At 42.5% G+C, this 15153-nt stretch overlaps 1 protein-coding gene across 1 annotated transcript in view; it reads left to right on the top strand.

The window, feature by feature from the left end:
* Positions 1 to 15153, top strand: part of LOC311228247 (E3 ubiquitin-protein ligase RNF19B) — a gene marked incomplete at its 3' end in the record, with an annotated part of 86085 nt that overhangs the window by 56184 nt on the left and 14748 nt on the right. Inside the window, exons 4-5 of the mRNA XM_084314154.1 lie at positions 6008 to 6170; positions 10320 to 10434. Of these exons, the coding sequence (XP_084170280.1) occupies positions 6008 to 6170; positions 10320 to 10434 (278 nt within the window). The remainder of the gene's footprint in view (positions 1 to 6007; positions 6171 to 10319; positions 10435 to 15153) is intronic.

The raw sequence follows: 15153 nt of genomic DNA, 5'->3' as shown, positions 1-15153 counted from the left end.
TACTTGGGTGTTTGGCTTGACTCTGAATTATCATTTAAGTGTCACATTGATCATATTGTAAGAAAAATTAATCTTAGTGTGGGTATTCTCTATCGCTCCAGAAACTGTTTAACTCTTTCTGTTAGAAAAAAGCTTGTAATTCAATTTATTTTGCCACTTATGGATTATGCAGATATTGTCTACCAGGTTGCATCCAAAACAAATCTCATTCCTCTCAATACATCTTACAATAAATTATGCAGATTTGCTCTTGGATGCCCTTTTACAACTCATCACTGTCTAATGTATGAAACACTGAATTTGCCCTCTCCCACTGTAAGAAGACAGCGCCACTGGTTACAATTTATTTTCAAATGTATTCATCTTAATTATCCACAATATCTAAAACAATACTTGACTCCATATTATTCCAATTATTATTTAAGGCATTCTAGCCAACTCTATTTTTGCATACCTACACTTTCAACACTCTCAAAAGCAACAGCCAAGAAAGCCTTTTTGTTCAAAGCCCCTTCTGATTGGAATAACTTACCTGCAAATACTCGTTCCATCTCATCTTTTTATTTATTTAAAAATGCGCTGTCTTCTTACTTCCATAGTACATGTACATGTTTTTTGTTTATAATTTTTAGTTATCATTTATATATTGCATACTATCATGACTTTCATTACTTATCTCGTACGAAGTAACGATCCATTCCTATCCTTGCTGGATTTTTGTTTTGTTTTGTTTGTCCTGTTTATTTTGTGATCTTGTATGTTGGTTTACTTATTTTGTAATTTCATTTCTCAGTTGATTTTGTTGTTGTAGACTGTTTTGATGTCCAATGTTTTTTGTGTGTGTTTTTTTCTTTTTCTGAAAAGTACATACGCTGTATTGTGTTAGGATCCCCTCGAAAACGAGATGCTACATCTCAAGGGGTTATTCCGAATAAAGAATTTCAATATATGTCCACATATCACCCCTCCATATGTCCACATATCTCCCCTCCATATGTCCACATATCTCCCCTCCATATGTCTGTGCAGAAGTGTGTGAAACCCAAGCTTGGGAGATTGGCTGGAAGCAGATTGCAACCTAATCACCCTGCATGCTGTCATTAAAAGTGATTGAATATACAGTAGCTGGCAGGCAGGGTGTGTTTTACACATGTACCGCTTGTGATCTGTATGCATATACACAAAATGCATTTCATTTTTGACAATGTTTTTTTTTTTTCTATTGCAGATTTAGCATCTATTTCACTTCTTTTGTTTTTGTCATCATGGTGCCGTTATGGTTTGTAACCGACCTCAAACGCAACGGCACAGAGAGAATGGTTCAGAGTTAGCCAAAAGCTAGGGCGTATTTATTTACAGAGTCACAAAATGGAATGAAGTACAGCAATCGAACAAACGGGGAATCTGGCATGTGAAGATTGTTGCGGCTCTGCAGATACTCCCAGTAGGTAGTGGTGAGGAATTGGCTAGTGACGTTGAAGCGGCTCTGCAGATCCTCCCAGCTTTCACTCCCGGTGGAAACGGAGAGAGAGAGAAATCAGAGTTAGCCCAGCGCACACACAGAGGCAGAGGGGAGCGCACACACAGAGGCAGAGGGGTGACTGATCCAGTATAAATCCAAGTGACTTGATCTTCGGTGTACCACACACAAGTTAGCAGAGTCCAGAGAAAAAACAATACGGTATCTTCAGTGTTAATCTAACACAAAAATTAGGTGAGTCCAGTACAAACAAAAACAGGATCTCTTCGGTGTTTCACAAACACACAAAAAACTGATGATCCAAAAAGACTGTTTCCAAAAACTCACCAGAGCGCAACGCGTAAAGCGGGCAGATAACGAGGCGCAGCTCCGAACGGGGAACCAGGTTCTCCACAGCGGTCTCTCCACAAAAGGTCCTGGAGAGAAAGTAGACAGGAACAGCGACAGGGAAGGCAGGTATATGCAGGTGAAATTCAGAACAGTAGTACACAAAACGACCCGGCATCGAATGACAGAAGGTCAGAGTATATGAAGCCTCTGGGGCGCTGATTAGAACACACATCAGGTGCGTGATGGTAATTGATACTTGACTTAGAAGTGTGCGTTCGGCAACGGACCAATCATCACAGAATCCTCACAGTACCTTAAAGGAACGGAGCGTGTGGCGGGGAACGGACCAATCATCACAGTACCTTAAAAAGCCTGTGGTGGGGAAAGAACCAATCCTCACAGGTGCTTTTTCATTGTTTTAATACAATTCTTATAATACCACAGCGGGGCACACTTTTTTGATGAACTAAAAACAAATACATATAATATAATTGTAGGATTTGTGTATATCGTAAAAAAAAAAAAAAAACCTTTATGTATGGATCCATGGCGGTATAATAATATGGCGTCTGTAGGTTTTAATTTCTGAATGTGTGCCAGAGGAAGCCTCATCTTTATGTTGAGATGAGAGTGTGTTCATTTCCTTCCTACTACCTCTCCCCACTCCCTGTCTCTCCTCTCCTCCGTGTCTGTTCTTCGTCCTACAGACAGCAAGCAGCACTCCGGGAAGGAAGGGCAACAAAGCTTTTAGCTACTCACAAACAAATCAGCTCGGAGCATCGTAACATAACCTGATAATATCTCACCATAATCCGCCCCATTTAAGACTTTTATTAGCCTGATTCGTATTGGAAGAAATAACTCAGCCCTGGAGCGCTGTTCTTAAAGTCTATGGCCTACAGCCAGTGTGTTACATTGTTATTGCAACAAGCTAATTACAGCATTGTTTAGACTAGACTAGACAGTATACAAGAATTAAATTGGTCCCTAGATGCGGTCTGATCAATAGTACTGTACTGTTCCCGTTAACGAATGAATGAATGATTTCTTTTAGTACTAGGACACAAAGTGCTTTACAGTGGAATGACTGCATAATGTTTTCAGTATGGACATCCCCAGTGGGGATCGAACCCCTCACGCTGGCAGTGTTAGTGCCATGCTCAGAGGACCAAGCACTCTACAAGCCGATCTACACAGGCTCACCACCATTTACCATCAGCATACTTAACCCTTTCACTACCACACTACTACATAAGGTTTAACCTTTCACTACCACACTACAGACGGTTAATGTAGTGTGGTAGTGAAAGGGTTAACCTTCTGTATTGTCGCAGTGAAAGGGTTAACCCTTTTGTAGTGTGGCAGTGAAAGGGTTAAAGCTGATATTTGTATCTGCACTTTGAAGCAAAATCTACAGCACTTGCAAGCCTAGATTACTTAAGGGGAACACCCATTTCTTTTTCACTTTCAAGTGTCCATTTTTTGGAATGTTTTCTTTGAATTCTCTCTTGGAATTCTAGAACTCTGTACATTCTAATCACCTGGTGGCAGCCATTGTTACATCATCATTAGAATGGTCAGTTCACAGAATTCCACCTCACATGCGAGATGGTGCACTTGAAAGAGTTAATCCGTCCGTCGTCATGGTGATAGTGGCGAGCGGTGTCAGTCAGTGGTGGTTGGGCGCTGGGGGCCAGTTTAAGTGTAAATGCCATACAAATACAATAACTTACCTTTTATCAAAATATTAAACATTAAATACTTGTAATCTGTAAATGTATTTTATTTTACTGTAATTTGACAGTAAGTATTTGGCAACTGTTGCTGCCAGACATTTACCGCTTTTTTACAGTCTTCTTTTTTACAGTGTAGGGTTAGAGGCAGTGTGTGTGTGTGTGTGTGTGTGTGTGTGTGTGTGTGTGTGTGTGTGTGTGTGTGTGTGTGTGTGTGTGTGTGTGTGTGTGTGTGTGTGTGCACGTGCACGTGTAAAAGCAAGATTCAGCAATATGTAGAGTTGACTGACAGAAATGCGGAAATTAGATTATATAATTGCACTTATACATCAATTTTATCGTTTTAACTTTGGTAAATGGACTGTATTTATATAGCGCTTTTATCCAAAGCATTTTACAACTTATGCCTCACATTCACATATTCACTCACACATTCACGCACCGATGGCGGAGGCAACCGTGCAAAGTGCCAACCTGCTCATCGGGAGCAGTTAGTGGTTAAGTGTCTTGCTCAAGGACACTTCTAGGAGGAGCTGGAATCGAACCAGGAACCTTCTGATTACCAGACGACCGCTCTACAGTCCTTTATGAATCTACTAACATTTCTTACAGCTGAAAGCACAGTTCTCATCTCTGAATCGAAATCCAACCTTATTCCAGTCCTTGTATTTAGTGTCATTCCCTAATAAATTGACCCAAAGCCACGATGCACCTACTCCTACTCAAAATACGTTGTGGTTGTTGACAGAATTGAATGTCCAGGCTGCAGCTGATGTACTGTAGTTTGTAAGGTTTATTATCCAAAGAAAATTATGGTTGAGAACAGAACAGTTTTGCATCTTCCCTATTGCTCCGGTAGGAAAAAAAATATTCCTCTCAGCAGGTGCATAAAATTACTCTAAGTACAGTGCCTATTATACTAAGAAATGGTGTGCCCCTAGTGGTGTGCCCCTAATATTAGAAACATAAATACAATACCATTACCATAAACAATACAACTTCCAATATGTCGGTTTTGGCTTCTACACCAGCCCCTAATTCTGCAATACTAACACAATTATAAATAAAATATATAGTATTAAAGAAGCTACTGACACAACCAATTTCATATATACATTTCTCAAATATACATGTAAGCTTGACTGGGTCTTCAGTTTTCACTTGTCCCTGTGAATGGGAAGAATTAATGTTAAAAGTAACAGTCAAAGTCTTTCAAAGCGTTCTGGAGTCAGTATCTTACCTGCCTGTGTGTCCTGTCTCTCTGCAGTCCCTCAGGCTGTACGTTCTGGAGTCAGTATCTTACCTGCCTGTGTGTCCTGTCTCTCCACAGTCCCTCAGGCTCTACGTTCTGGAGTCAGTATCTTACCTGCCTGTGTGTCCTGTCTCTCCACAGTCCCTCAGGCTGTACGTTCTGGAGTCAGTATCTTACCTGCCTGTGTGTCCTGTCTCTCCGCAGTCCCACAGGCTCTACGTTCTGGAGTCAGTATCTTACCTGCCTGTGTGTCCTGTCTCTCCGCAGTCCCTCAGGCTGTACGTTCTGGAGTCAGTATCTTACCAGCCTGTGTGTCCTGTCTCTCCACAGTCCCTCAGGCTGTACGTTCTGGAGTCAGTATCTTACCTGCCTGTGTGTCCTGTCTCTCCACAGTCCCTCAGGCTCTACGTTCTGGAGTCAGTATCTTACCTGCCTGTGTGTCCTGTCTCTCTGCAGTCCCTCAGGCTATACGTTCTGGAGTCAGTATCTTACCTGCCTGTGTGTCCTGTCTCTCCGCAGTCCCTCAGGCTCTACGTTCTGGAGTCAGTATCTTACCTGCCTGTGTGTCCTGTCTCTCTGCAGTCCCTCAGGCTGTACGTTCTGGAGTCAGTATCTTACCTGCCTGTGTGTCCTGTCTCTCTGCAGTCCCTCAGGCTGTACGTTCTGGAGTCAGTATCTTACCTGCCTGTGTGTCCTGTCTCTCTGCAGTCCCTCAGGCTGTACGTTCTGGAGTCAGTATCTTACCTGCCTGTGTGTCCTGTCTCTCCGCAGTCCCTCAGGCTCTATGTTCTGGAGTCAGTATCTTACCTGCCTGTGTGTCCTGTCTCTCTGCAGTCCCTCAGGCTCTACGTTCTGGAGTCAGTATCTTACCTGCCTGTGTGTCCTGTCTCTCCACAGTCCCACAGGCTCTACGTTCTGGAGTCAGTATCTTACCTGCCTGTGTGTCCTGTCTCTCCACAGTCCCACAGGCTCTACGTTCTGGAGTCAGTATCTTACCTGCCTGTGTGTCCTGTCTCTCTGCAGTCCCTCAGGCTCTACGTTCTGGAGTCAGTATCTTACCTGCCTGTGTGTCCTGTCTCTCTGCAGTCCCTCAGGCTGTACGTTCTGGAGTCAGTATCTTACCTGCCTGTGTGTCCTGTCTCTCTGCAGTCCCTCAGGCTGTACGTTCTGGAGTCAGTATCTTATCTGCCTGTGTGTCCTGTCTCTCCACAGTCCCTCAGGCTGTACTTTCTGGGGGAAGAGGCCGTGGTCACAGACGAGGAAGGTCCTCTGGCAGGTGGGCATGCTGCTAGGAGCGCCGGTGGTCATCTCTCTCATCGCTGGCATCGCCATACCCGTCATCATCGTAGGCATACCCATCTACATGGGCCGCAAGGTATATGACTAGTTTGACCTGTGTAAACTCTGGCTTGGGTCAGCCTCAGTTTATTTTCTGGCATTGATCCTGTTTGGTACATTTAAACTATTTGGATAGGAGGACCCCACCCGTCTCTCTCTCTCCAGGGACGCAACCCGTCCGGGGACACCTTCTGTTTCTTCCAACATGGCTGCATGTAACCATTGGTAACCACTTTTGAAAGAAAATGCCTTCTGTGCAGCGGTAGAGTAGATAAAACACTGGAAAATCACAATATTGTTGATCTTGTTTACGAGATCCAGAATTAAAGCACAGATTTATTACACTTGTGTTTATATATCTCTCACATGACAACTCAACTGTTGTTTTGCACATAGTAGCAAACATCATCTCCCCCAACGTGGAAGAAAAATGGGCATTCCAAACATTCCGTGCAAAGGTTTTATTCTTTAGTGCACAAATAATGTTTATTATTGGATGATTAAATACCTACAAACTAATGAGGAACTATATACTGTATGTTAGCGAAGAATAGGAACATATACTGTATTATTTAAAGGTGCTATAGCAGGGGTCTCAAACTCAATTTACCTGGGGGCCGCTGGAGGTAGAGTCTGGGTGAGGCTGGGCCACATCAAATATTCTACAAAAAAAGAGTTTCAAGTATTCCAAAAAAAAAGTACAACTGATCCAATCTTCTCACAAACTCACTAAAACCTCACAAACACCAGCAACTGAGCATTCTCAGTGGTGTCAGTGGACTCATCCACAGCTATGGAAATGCACTGTGCATTTTTTTTTATTCTATCACAAAGCTGTTTAATCAAATCATCAGCCAGTATTTCAGTTATTCTGGTTGCTGTGCTATCTGAGGAGGATTTGCTTTTGTTTGCCTTCAAACATGGTCTCCATCACTTCAGTCATACATTATTTTATTAGGTATGCATCAGAGAATGGCTTCTTGTGTTTAGCCAACACCTATGCCACTGAGTGAGGACTTGGTTGCTTTTTCTCGTTGTGACATAGCTTTAACAATAATTCTGCTTGCAGCTTGATATGATGATTTCATTCCATTTATTTTTGTGGTTCTTAGCACTCAATTTTGAGGAAAGGCTGCATTAAAATAACTGTTTTGTTTCATAGTGGCGTTTCAAATTGCCACTCTTCACAAGAGCTACCGTTTCTTGGCATATTAGCATATTACCCATGGTTTGGTGCTGGGAGGATGCACGCATATTTTTCAGTCCATTCAGCATGAGCATGCCATATTTTTCTACTAACTGCCTGCTGGCGAAACTAGGCTACTAGCTACATTTATCTCACAGAGATACTGTAAAACTGGGAACGAGGTTACTATACAGTACCTGCAGATTAGACTACCTGTAGATGCGCTGTCAACTCTCGCTCTGACTCGGACCCGCTGAAAGAGACAACACGCATTCCGTGAAAACCCGCCCTACTCTGCTCTGATTCGCAGACTGTGGGTGGGTGGGGGGGGGGGGGGGGGGGGAAACGCTGACGGGACACTGAATGTGATTGGACCAGAGTAGCCAGACAGACACAGACAGGCAGAGCACTGCCTGCAGAGGAGACAGCGGAGAATTTCGAGGATGCCTGCCATACGCACTGGATATATTTTCCTTCCACTTGGTATCACTCCGGAATCACATTTCAACCAAGTCACTAACGTAACGTTGCTGTCATGAGCCTGCGCTATGGTAGCCTACAAGTGATAAAATAAATAAAACATCCAACTCGCACAACGACTCGGCAAAAAGTTTCGCGCGGGCCCCACTAACATTAAACTTTGATGTCAAGTAGGGGGCCACAAAATATCATCCAGCGGGCCGCAATTGGCCCGCGGGCCGCGAGTTTGAGATCCCTGTGCATAGAGATAACATACAACCACTAGATGTCGCACTAGAGCACCAGTGTGTCATTTATCCAAACAGGTGCATTTCACATGGGGAAATGGGAAGTAGGGAGGGGATACATGCACGCAACATGGAAACAACAACAGTCATTTTGGACCAAAATTTTTTTTTATTATAAATTCATTAATCAATCATTTTTGGAATGTGATGCAGCATCTTAAACTGATCTTAGGCTCCTCAGATAAGTTTGATAAAATATGAAGCCAAACTTTGCCCCCTATCTGCATATGATTTGTGTTGTAAGTCTTTTTCTTTTCTTTCTTCTTAATTAAAGTTGGATGTATGTTTTGAGTCTGTAAATTTTTTTTGAATGTGAATAAAAAAAGAATGATAATATATATTTTTTTCTTATCCACTTTTTCTCCTTATTTTTCAATTTTTCTCCCATCCCAATTTCGCCTCGCCAATTCTCCCTTCAATTCTCCCCTCCCCTGTCTCGAACGTTGCTAGACTATGCCTCCCACTGGTCGGCTGCAGTGAGGACCAAGCCTTGCATCACGTGTCCCCTCCGGTACACAAGGAGGCAGCTGTCACATCTTTTCACCTGCACAGCGCGATCTCTCAGTGGCGAGGAGTAACGCGTGGGAGGCTCACACTGCCCCCGATGCTTCCTGATTCTGCTGTACAGGCGCACCAACCGACCTGTAGGAGTCGCTGTCCACAACGTCCAATCCCCACCCACCAGCTTTCCCACCCCTAACACTGCCAATTGTGTTAGTATGAACAACCAGCCAAACTGGTAGCAACGCAGAGAGCTGGGCTCGAACCCAGCATCTCCTGCGTTAGTGGCGAGCGCCTTGCCCACTGCGCCACTTAGCCGCCCATGATAATATATTTTTTTAAAGCATTAGCATAAAACAACACATTACCGAAAAAGGAATTCTTAAGACTATGACCACAACCATTTGATTACACTTAGTATACAGTACATTAGTACATTCTGAGTTATCGAGCGTTCACTGTGAAAGTTTTAGTTTCTAGCTGTTAATTAGATGTGTAATTCATATCAGATGTGTAATTTATTAGATGTGTAATTCATATCAGATGTGTAATTAATTAGATGTGTTGCTCAGAAAGAAGGCGAGGAGGTTTAATTCACAAGTTTAGCTCATTGGGTCATTTAGAGACTGAGATCATTCATGTGATAATGCTTTACTTTAACACATCGAGTGCCACGCCCCTTCCGGGAAGTGACCTGGCCTTGCCGTCCATTAACCCCATGTAAAGTTGTAGTTTGTAGACCTAAACCTATATTTTATAGTATAGCTATGGGTCTAATAACGCAGTTGAGTCTCATTGAGCTGCTTCTGGTCAACGTGCAAAAAACGGATTATTTTTTCATCCGTACATTTCCGTTTTATACCGTTTTGAATTCCAGGGAAAAGACACGAAAAGAGCGTTTTTGTGTAATTCAATAAACACGTTGTCATTTTTCGCCCGATTATCGGATCTTCCTGAAATCAACGCTAGATCATCACTATTATCCTTTGTCGTGCACGCATGCAATGTGGTTTAGACCGGCTGAATTATGAATGGCAATAGATAATAAAAGAAGATCTACGTTTCTGGCACTCAAAGTGTTAAGGGGCCACAATAGATGTTGTGACTAAAATGATGATGTTAACAAACCTTTGATTAACAATAATTAACTCAAGTCTCACACCTGATGTCTCGGGAAATCCTTTCAGAGCTTTGCTTCAGTAAAGAATGTGTCATTTGACACCATTTTCTAACCGCTTATCTCCAATTCTAAAAGTGAACTATAGATGAAAGGTGCTATAGATAACATCTTGTTATGTAGAGTAATCATTTATACATACAAAAAAAATACACCCACAGAGCTTTTAGAAAGTTGCAGAATAAAAGTATTGCTTTTCATCCCAGCGACTTCGGGTTCTTGAGAAGCGCTATACAAATAAAATGAATTGTTATTATTATCCCACTAAATTATCGATTAATGAATTTATCATTTAAAAAATCTTTTGCAGGTCAAAAATGAATGTTGTTGTTTTACATGTTGCGTATCCCCTCCCTATTCCCCATGTCCCCAGGTGGGAACGCACCTGCTGCTCTAGTGCGCCATCTAGCGGCTCGATGTTACCTATCGCACCTTTAATCACATCTAACAAAAACAATAATAATCTTCACCGGTGGGGTTCCCTGAGAGAAGATCAGACGTCCGTTGTTCTAATCGTCAAAATAGATTTTTTTATTACCGCCAATTCCTTCCCAGGTTCACGGTCGCTGCAAGAAGAACAACATCTCAGGAAGCAAACACTACGTGACGGTGGCGAGTGGAGTGATGATGTCGGTGTTCGTGTCGCCGGTCATAGCAGCCATCACTGTGGGTAAGGAACTGAACAGTGGCAAGAGGGTCGCGGCTGGAAGGTTCATTGAAACGCATCGTCGTTTAGCAAGCGATGACGATCACACCGTTTCATCTCTATTGTAGGTGAAAGTGGGATGCGATGTACATTATGTACCTTTTTTCCTGTGGTTGATTAGGACTTTATTTACATTCGTTTATTTACATAAAGTACTCCAGTTAGGTTAAAGGTATAGACTCTGTAGAGGGCGGTCGGGTGGCGTAGCGGAGATTGCGCTCGTCACCAATGCAAGAGGCTGCGGTCTCGACTCCCGGAGTCAGCGTTGCCCTGCGGCTTGGGCCGGTCGTCATACTAACTCGTTTGGCTGAGTTAGGGGGGGGGGGAGTCGTGGGTGGTAATCTGGCGTTGTGGACAGCGATGCGTCAGGTCTGCGCATGGGTCTGCTCAGCGAAAGGCAGGAAGTGGTGAAGGCAGCGTGACCTCCCACGCATTACGCTTCACCAATGAGAGTCCTCGCTGCCAGGTGAAAAAAGAGCCACTGGCTGTCTCCACATGTGTTGGAGGAAGCACGTGGTGGACTTCAGGGTTCCCTTGTACCGACCAGTAGGAGGAACATGCGCACAACAACCAGGTAGGGGAGGGGGGGAATTGGCATAATGACTAAATTGGGACGGGGAGAAAAAATTTAAAATCAGGTGGAGAAAAAAAATAAAAATAAAGGTAGACTCTGTGATGCCATCAAACAGCGACCTCTAGGCAAAAGAGCCCGGCTTGGTATTGCACTTTGTTTACATTTTTTAGTTTTGGTCTGGCGTGTGGGTTGGTGTTGAGCTGGCCACATCTCAGGCTCTGCCAAGAGAGGTCTGGAGAAAAAAACGAAAAAGTAAACAAAGTGCAATACCAAGTGGGGCTCTTTTGTATTACAGGTTCTACCTTTAAGGTTAGGTAAGGCTTAAGTTTTTCTAAACAACGTTTAAGTTGAAAGTTTGAGGAAATGCAGATACCTTCTAGCCACGACCCAGCAACAGCAGCCGCCATCTTCTCACCTTCTCACAATGTACATGTCCCCATGAGAGCCTCCATTTTAACACCAGCTTGGTCTCCGTTTGGGTCCAAGGCTTCAAAATATAGAGTCAAATAAATTATACTCTGGGATTTGGCAGCAAATCAGTGGTGAATAAACATGTTTATATCAGAAAAGGAGTTAAAAGGAGTAGCAATAGAACCTAATGGACCACGCAACACTTCCGGTATTCTGAAATCATGGGAGAGAGAGCGGGGGGAGAAAATTAATGAATGTGGATGAGAGCCTTGACATTAAGTGGTTGTAGCTACGGCTGTGGGGAGGCTGGAGACATGATCCAATTGACTTTTACACACCTGAGTCTCCTGAACACAGAGCGACCAATTCCATGTCGATCGGTACTTTCTCGGCCGAGCTATAGTCGCTTTTTCGCACCTACTCCCGAACTACACATGCACAGATTGCCCACGGAGTCTAGGTTAATCAATCTGCGCATGCGTAGTTCAGAATTTGGTCAGAATTTATTGAAAGGATAGCCCCTTGAGATGCAGCATCTCATTTTAGAGGGGGTCCTATGCACAAACGTAAAACATTACATACAGTACAAGTACACAATACACAATACACACATGTACAGATACAGTTACTGTAGCTTGCTCACCCTCTCCCACCCACACCCCCATTCACCAACTCATTTTAAACAAAGAAGTCAAGTATACAGTACAATGACCTATCTCAAAGTCAGAAATAGACGTATGTACAAGCAGTGTTAAAAGCATGAACAGGTAGTTTCAAGATGTGAATACAGTGAAGTCTTGAAGCGGCCAAGAGAGGTAACAGATCTGAGAGAAAGAGGAAGGTTGTTCCAGTCAGATGGAGCTTTGTAATGGAATGACCTTCGTCCAGCTTCAGAAAATATTCTTCTGGGAACAGTAAAATAGGGATGTTGTGAAAGTCTAAGCGGGCATGGTGATGTATATGGTTCCAGAGACTGTTTCAAGTAAGAAGGACAGTTAAAGTGAACACATTTAAAGTTGCCTTCTTGCCTTAGGCTGCAGCCAATCAAGCAAACTATACAGAGAGCAGTGAGTTCGGGAGTAGGTGCGGAAAAGCGACTGTTTTAGTACCAGATGTATGCTCCAAATGCTGCATATATAATACTGTAAGACTGTTATATAGCGAGATAAATATGTAAATGCAGGGAATTTAGAAATGAGGCATGAGGAATTAGCTAAGCGTGCTCTCTGCTGTGTAACCGGGATACTCCTCTCCAAAGTGATGAGTCAGAACTGTAGAGAGAGAGAGAGAGAGAGAGAGAGAGAGAGAGAGAGAGAGAGAGAGAGAGAGAGAGAGAGAGAGAGAGAGAGAGAGAGAGAGAGAGAGAGAGAGAGAGAGAGAGAGAGAGAGAGAGGCCCTGTGTCTCTTCACACTCCACTGGCCACGCTAGCTACCTCTCATGGATCTCCATCTGGCAGAGAGGAGTCCATGTGCACAGACACACACACACGCTCGCACAGACACGCTCGCACAGACACACACACACACACTCACTAATACACGCAGCGATGTGCATGATGATCACTAGCATGCACACACACACACATACACATACACCTACACATACACATACACACACATACTGTACACATACACACACACATACAAAGACAGACAGGTACACACAAAGATGAAAACAAGCACACAGTACACGCATGCATACACGGGACGCACAGATACACACTACTTCCATCAGAAGCTGTTTACTGACCTGACATTTACAAACATTCTAAATGACTATCTGTTTAAACATTATCTCTAAATGACTAGTCTGTTTATAGTTAAGTAGTTAAACATTATCTCTAAATGACTAGTCTGTTTATAGTTAAGTAGTTAAACATTATCTCTAAATGACTAGTCTGTTTATAGTTAAGTAGTTAAACATTATCTCTAAATGACTAGTCTGTTTATGGTTATAGTCATGTAGTTAAACACGATCTCCTACACAGAGAGTGAGAATCAAAACCTATTTGGACAGTGTACTCTTATCAGATAGATAGATAGATAGATAGATAGATAGATAAATAGATAGATAGATAGATAGATAGATAGATAGATAGATAGATAGATAGATAGATAGATAGATAGATAGATAGATAGATAGCAATCCATATTTCATTTCAACCTTTATTTAAAATCGTAAGCATCTGAGGTTTCCCTCATTTACAGAAACGACGATTGTACAGTACATAATAAAAACAATATTCACAGAAATTTAAACACCAGAGTAAAACAAATTAAAAACGTTTAAAAATAATTTTAAAATATCAACTAAAACAGTTACAGGTAGTCACACAATGGTCTGAAATCATACATTTAAACATTCCAAGGGAAGGGAGAACCTCCAATTTTAGCGTGAGTTGAAGGACATTCCATGAGTTGGAGGCATCAAAGGAAAAGGCTGACTTCCCTAGCTCAGAACAAATCTGAGGAACCCTAAGAACCATCCAGTCATTCGATCGAGTTGAATAGGTTCCAATATTCCAATTTAACAGTGAGGAGATATAAACAGGTTGTTTACCAATAAGGGCTTTAAAAATAAATAAATACCAGTGTTTGTTGCGCCTTTCTGCAAGAGAAGGCCAACCCACCCTATCATACAGGACACAATGGTGAGTATCATATCTGTCACCAGTTATAAATCTGAGAGCTGAGTGATATGCAGAATCCAGAGGTTTAAGAGTTGATGCCGCAGCATGCCTATAAATTACATCACCATAGTCCAAAACTGATAAGAAGACTGATTCCACAATTCTTTTTCTACTAAATAGAGGAAAATTGGATCTGTTTCTGTACAGGTATATGGATTGTAAAGTATTGTCCCAAGGAATATAGAAATATAGGATCCTGATATTAAAACGCAATATGTCCATCTGACAAAAATACCCACAACTTAAAGCTCACTAACTTCCCTTAAAGGACCATCAGTAATCCAAAATGTAAATAAATGGGTAGTCCCACCACCAGAAATAAGAGTAGTTGACTGGCTGAGCTCTTGATACAAGGACTAATAGTAGACAACATGAAGTGTGTTTTGCAGTATTTTATTGTATTATTATTTTGGGCTGTAAAATGTTTGTTTACATTGGTAAGGTTTGTCAACATTGGAGTAAAACATCTATATTCGTATTTACAAATCAAGCTCTTCAATAATGTACGTGAATATGCATAGATATGGTCATAACTATCTTGGATTGAGGGGTTCAAACAAGCGTGATTATATACACAAAATACAGCCACAATGTCAAACAACTGCCAGTGTTGAAATACTTGGGAAGATATTCTATTCTTTACTTATAAATAAATACACTCACAGATATTTTAAACCTGCATTCTTACGTAACCACACTGGCGCACACAAACTCACATGTGTGTAGGCATATCAACTCACACTCAAGTCTTCAGGTCAGAACACCCCCCCGTCACACATACACACACGCACACACACACACACACACACACACACACACATATACTTGCACGCACCAGCACACATACACGCACCCACGCACCCACCCACATGCGCTGCGTGCAGAATTGCCCATTGGGATGACTAATACCTGCATTAGGTGGCACGTCTGGCACTGGCAGAGAAGTAGACTTCAGTGCCGTCTGCCGCCTCTGTGCTGTCATAACCATCACCACGCCATGTGCTGACG

This window comes from Notolepis coatsorum (genome assembly GCF_963971535.1).
Source record: "Notolepis coatsorum genome assembly, chromosome: 5".
Classification (NCBI taxonomy): domain Eukaryota; kingdom Metazoa; phylum Chordata; class Actinopteri; order Aulopiformes; family Paralepididae; genus Notolepis; species Notolepis coatsorum.
The sequence above is the reverse complement of the archived record's forward strand: the minus strand, read 5'-3'. Positions and strand labels throughout refer to the sequence as shown.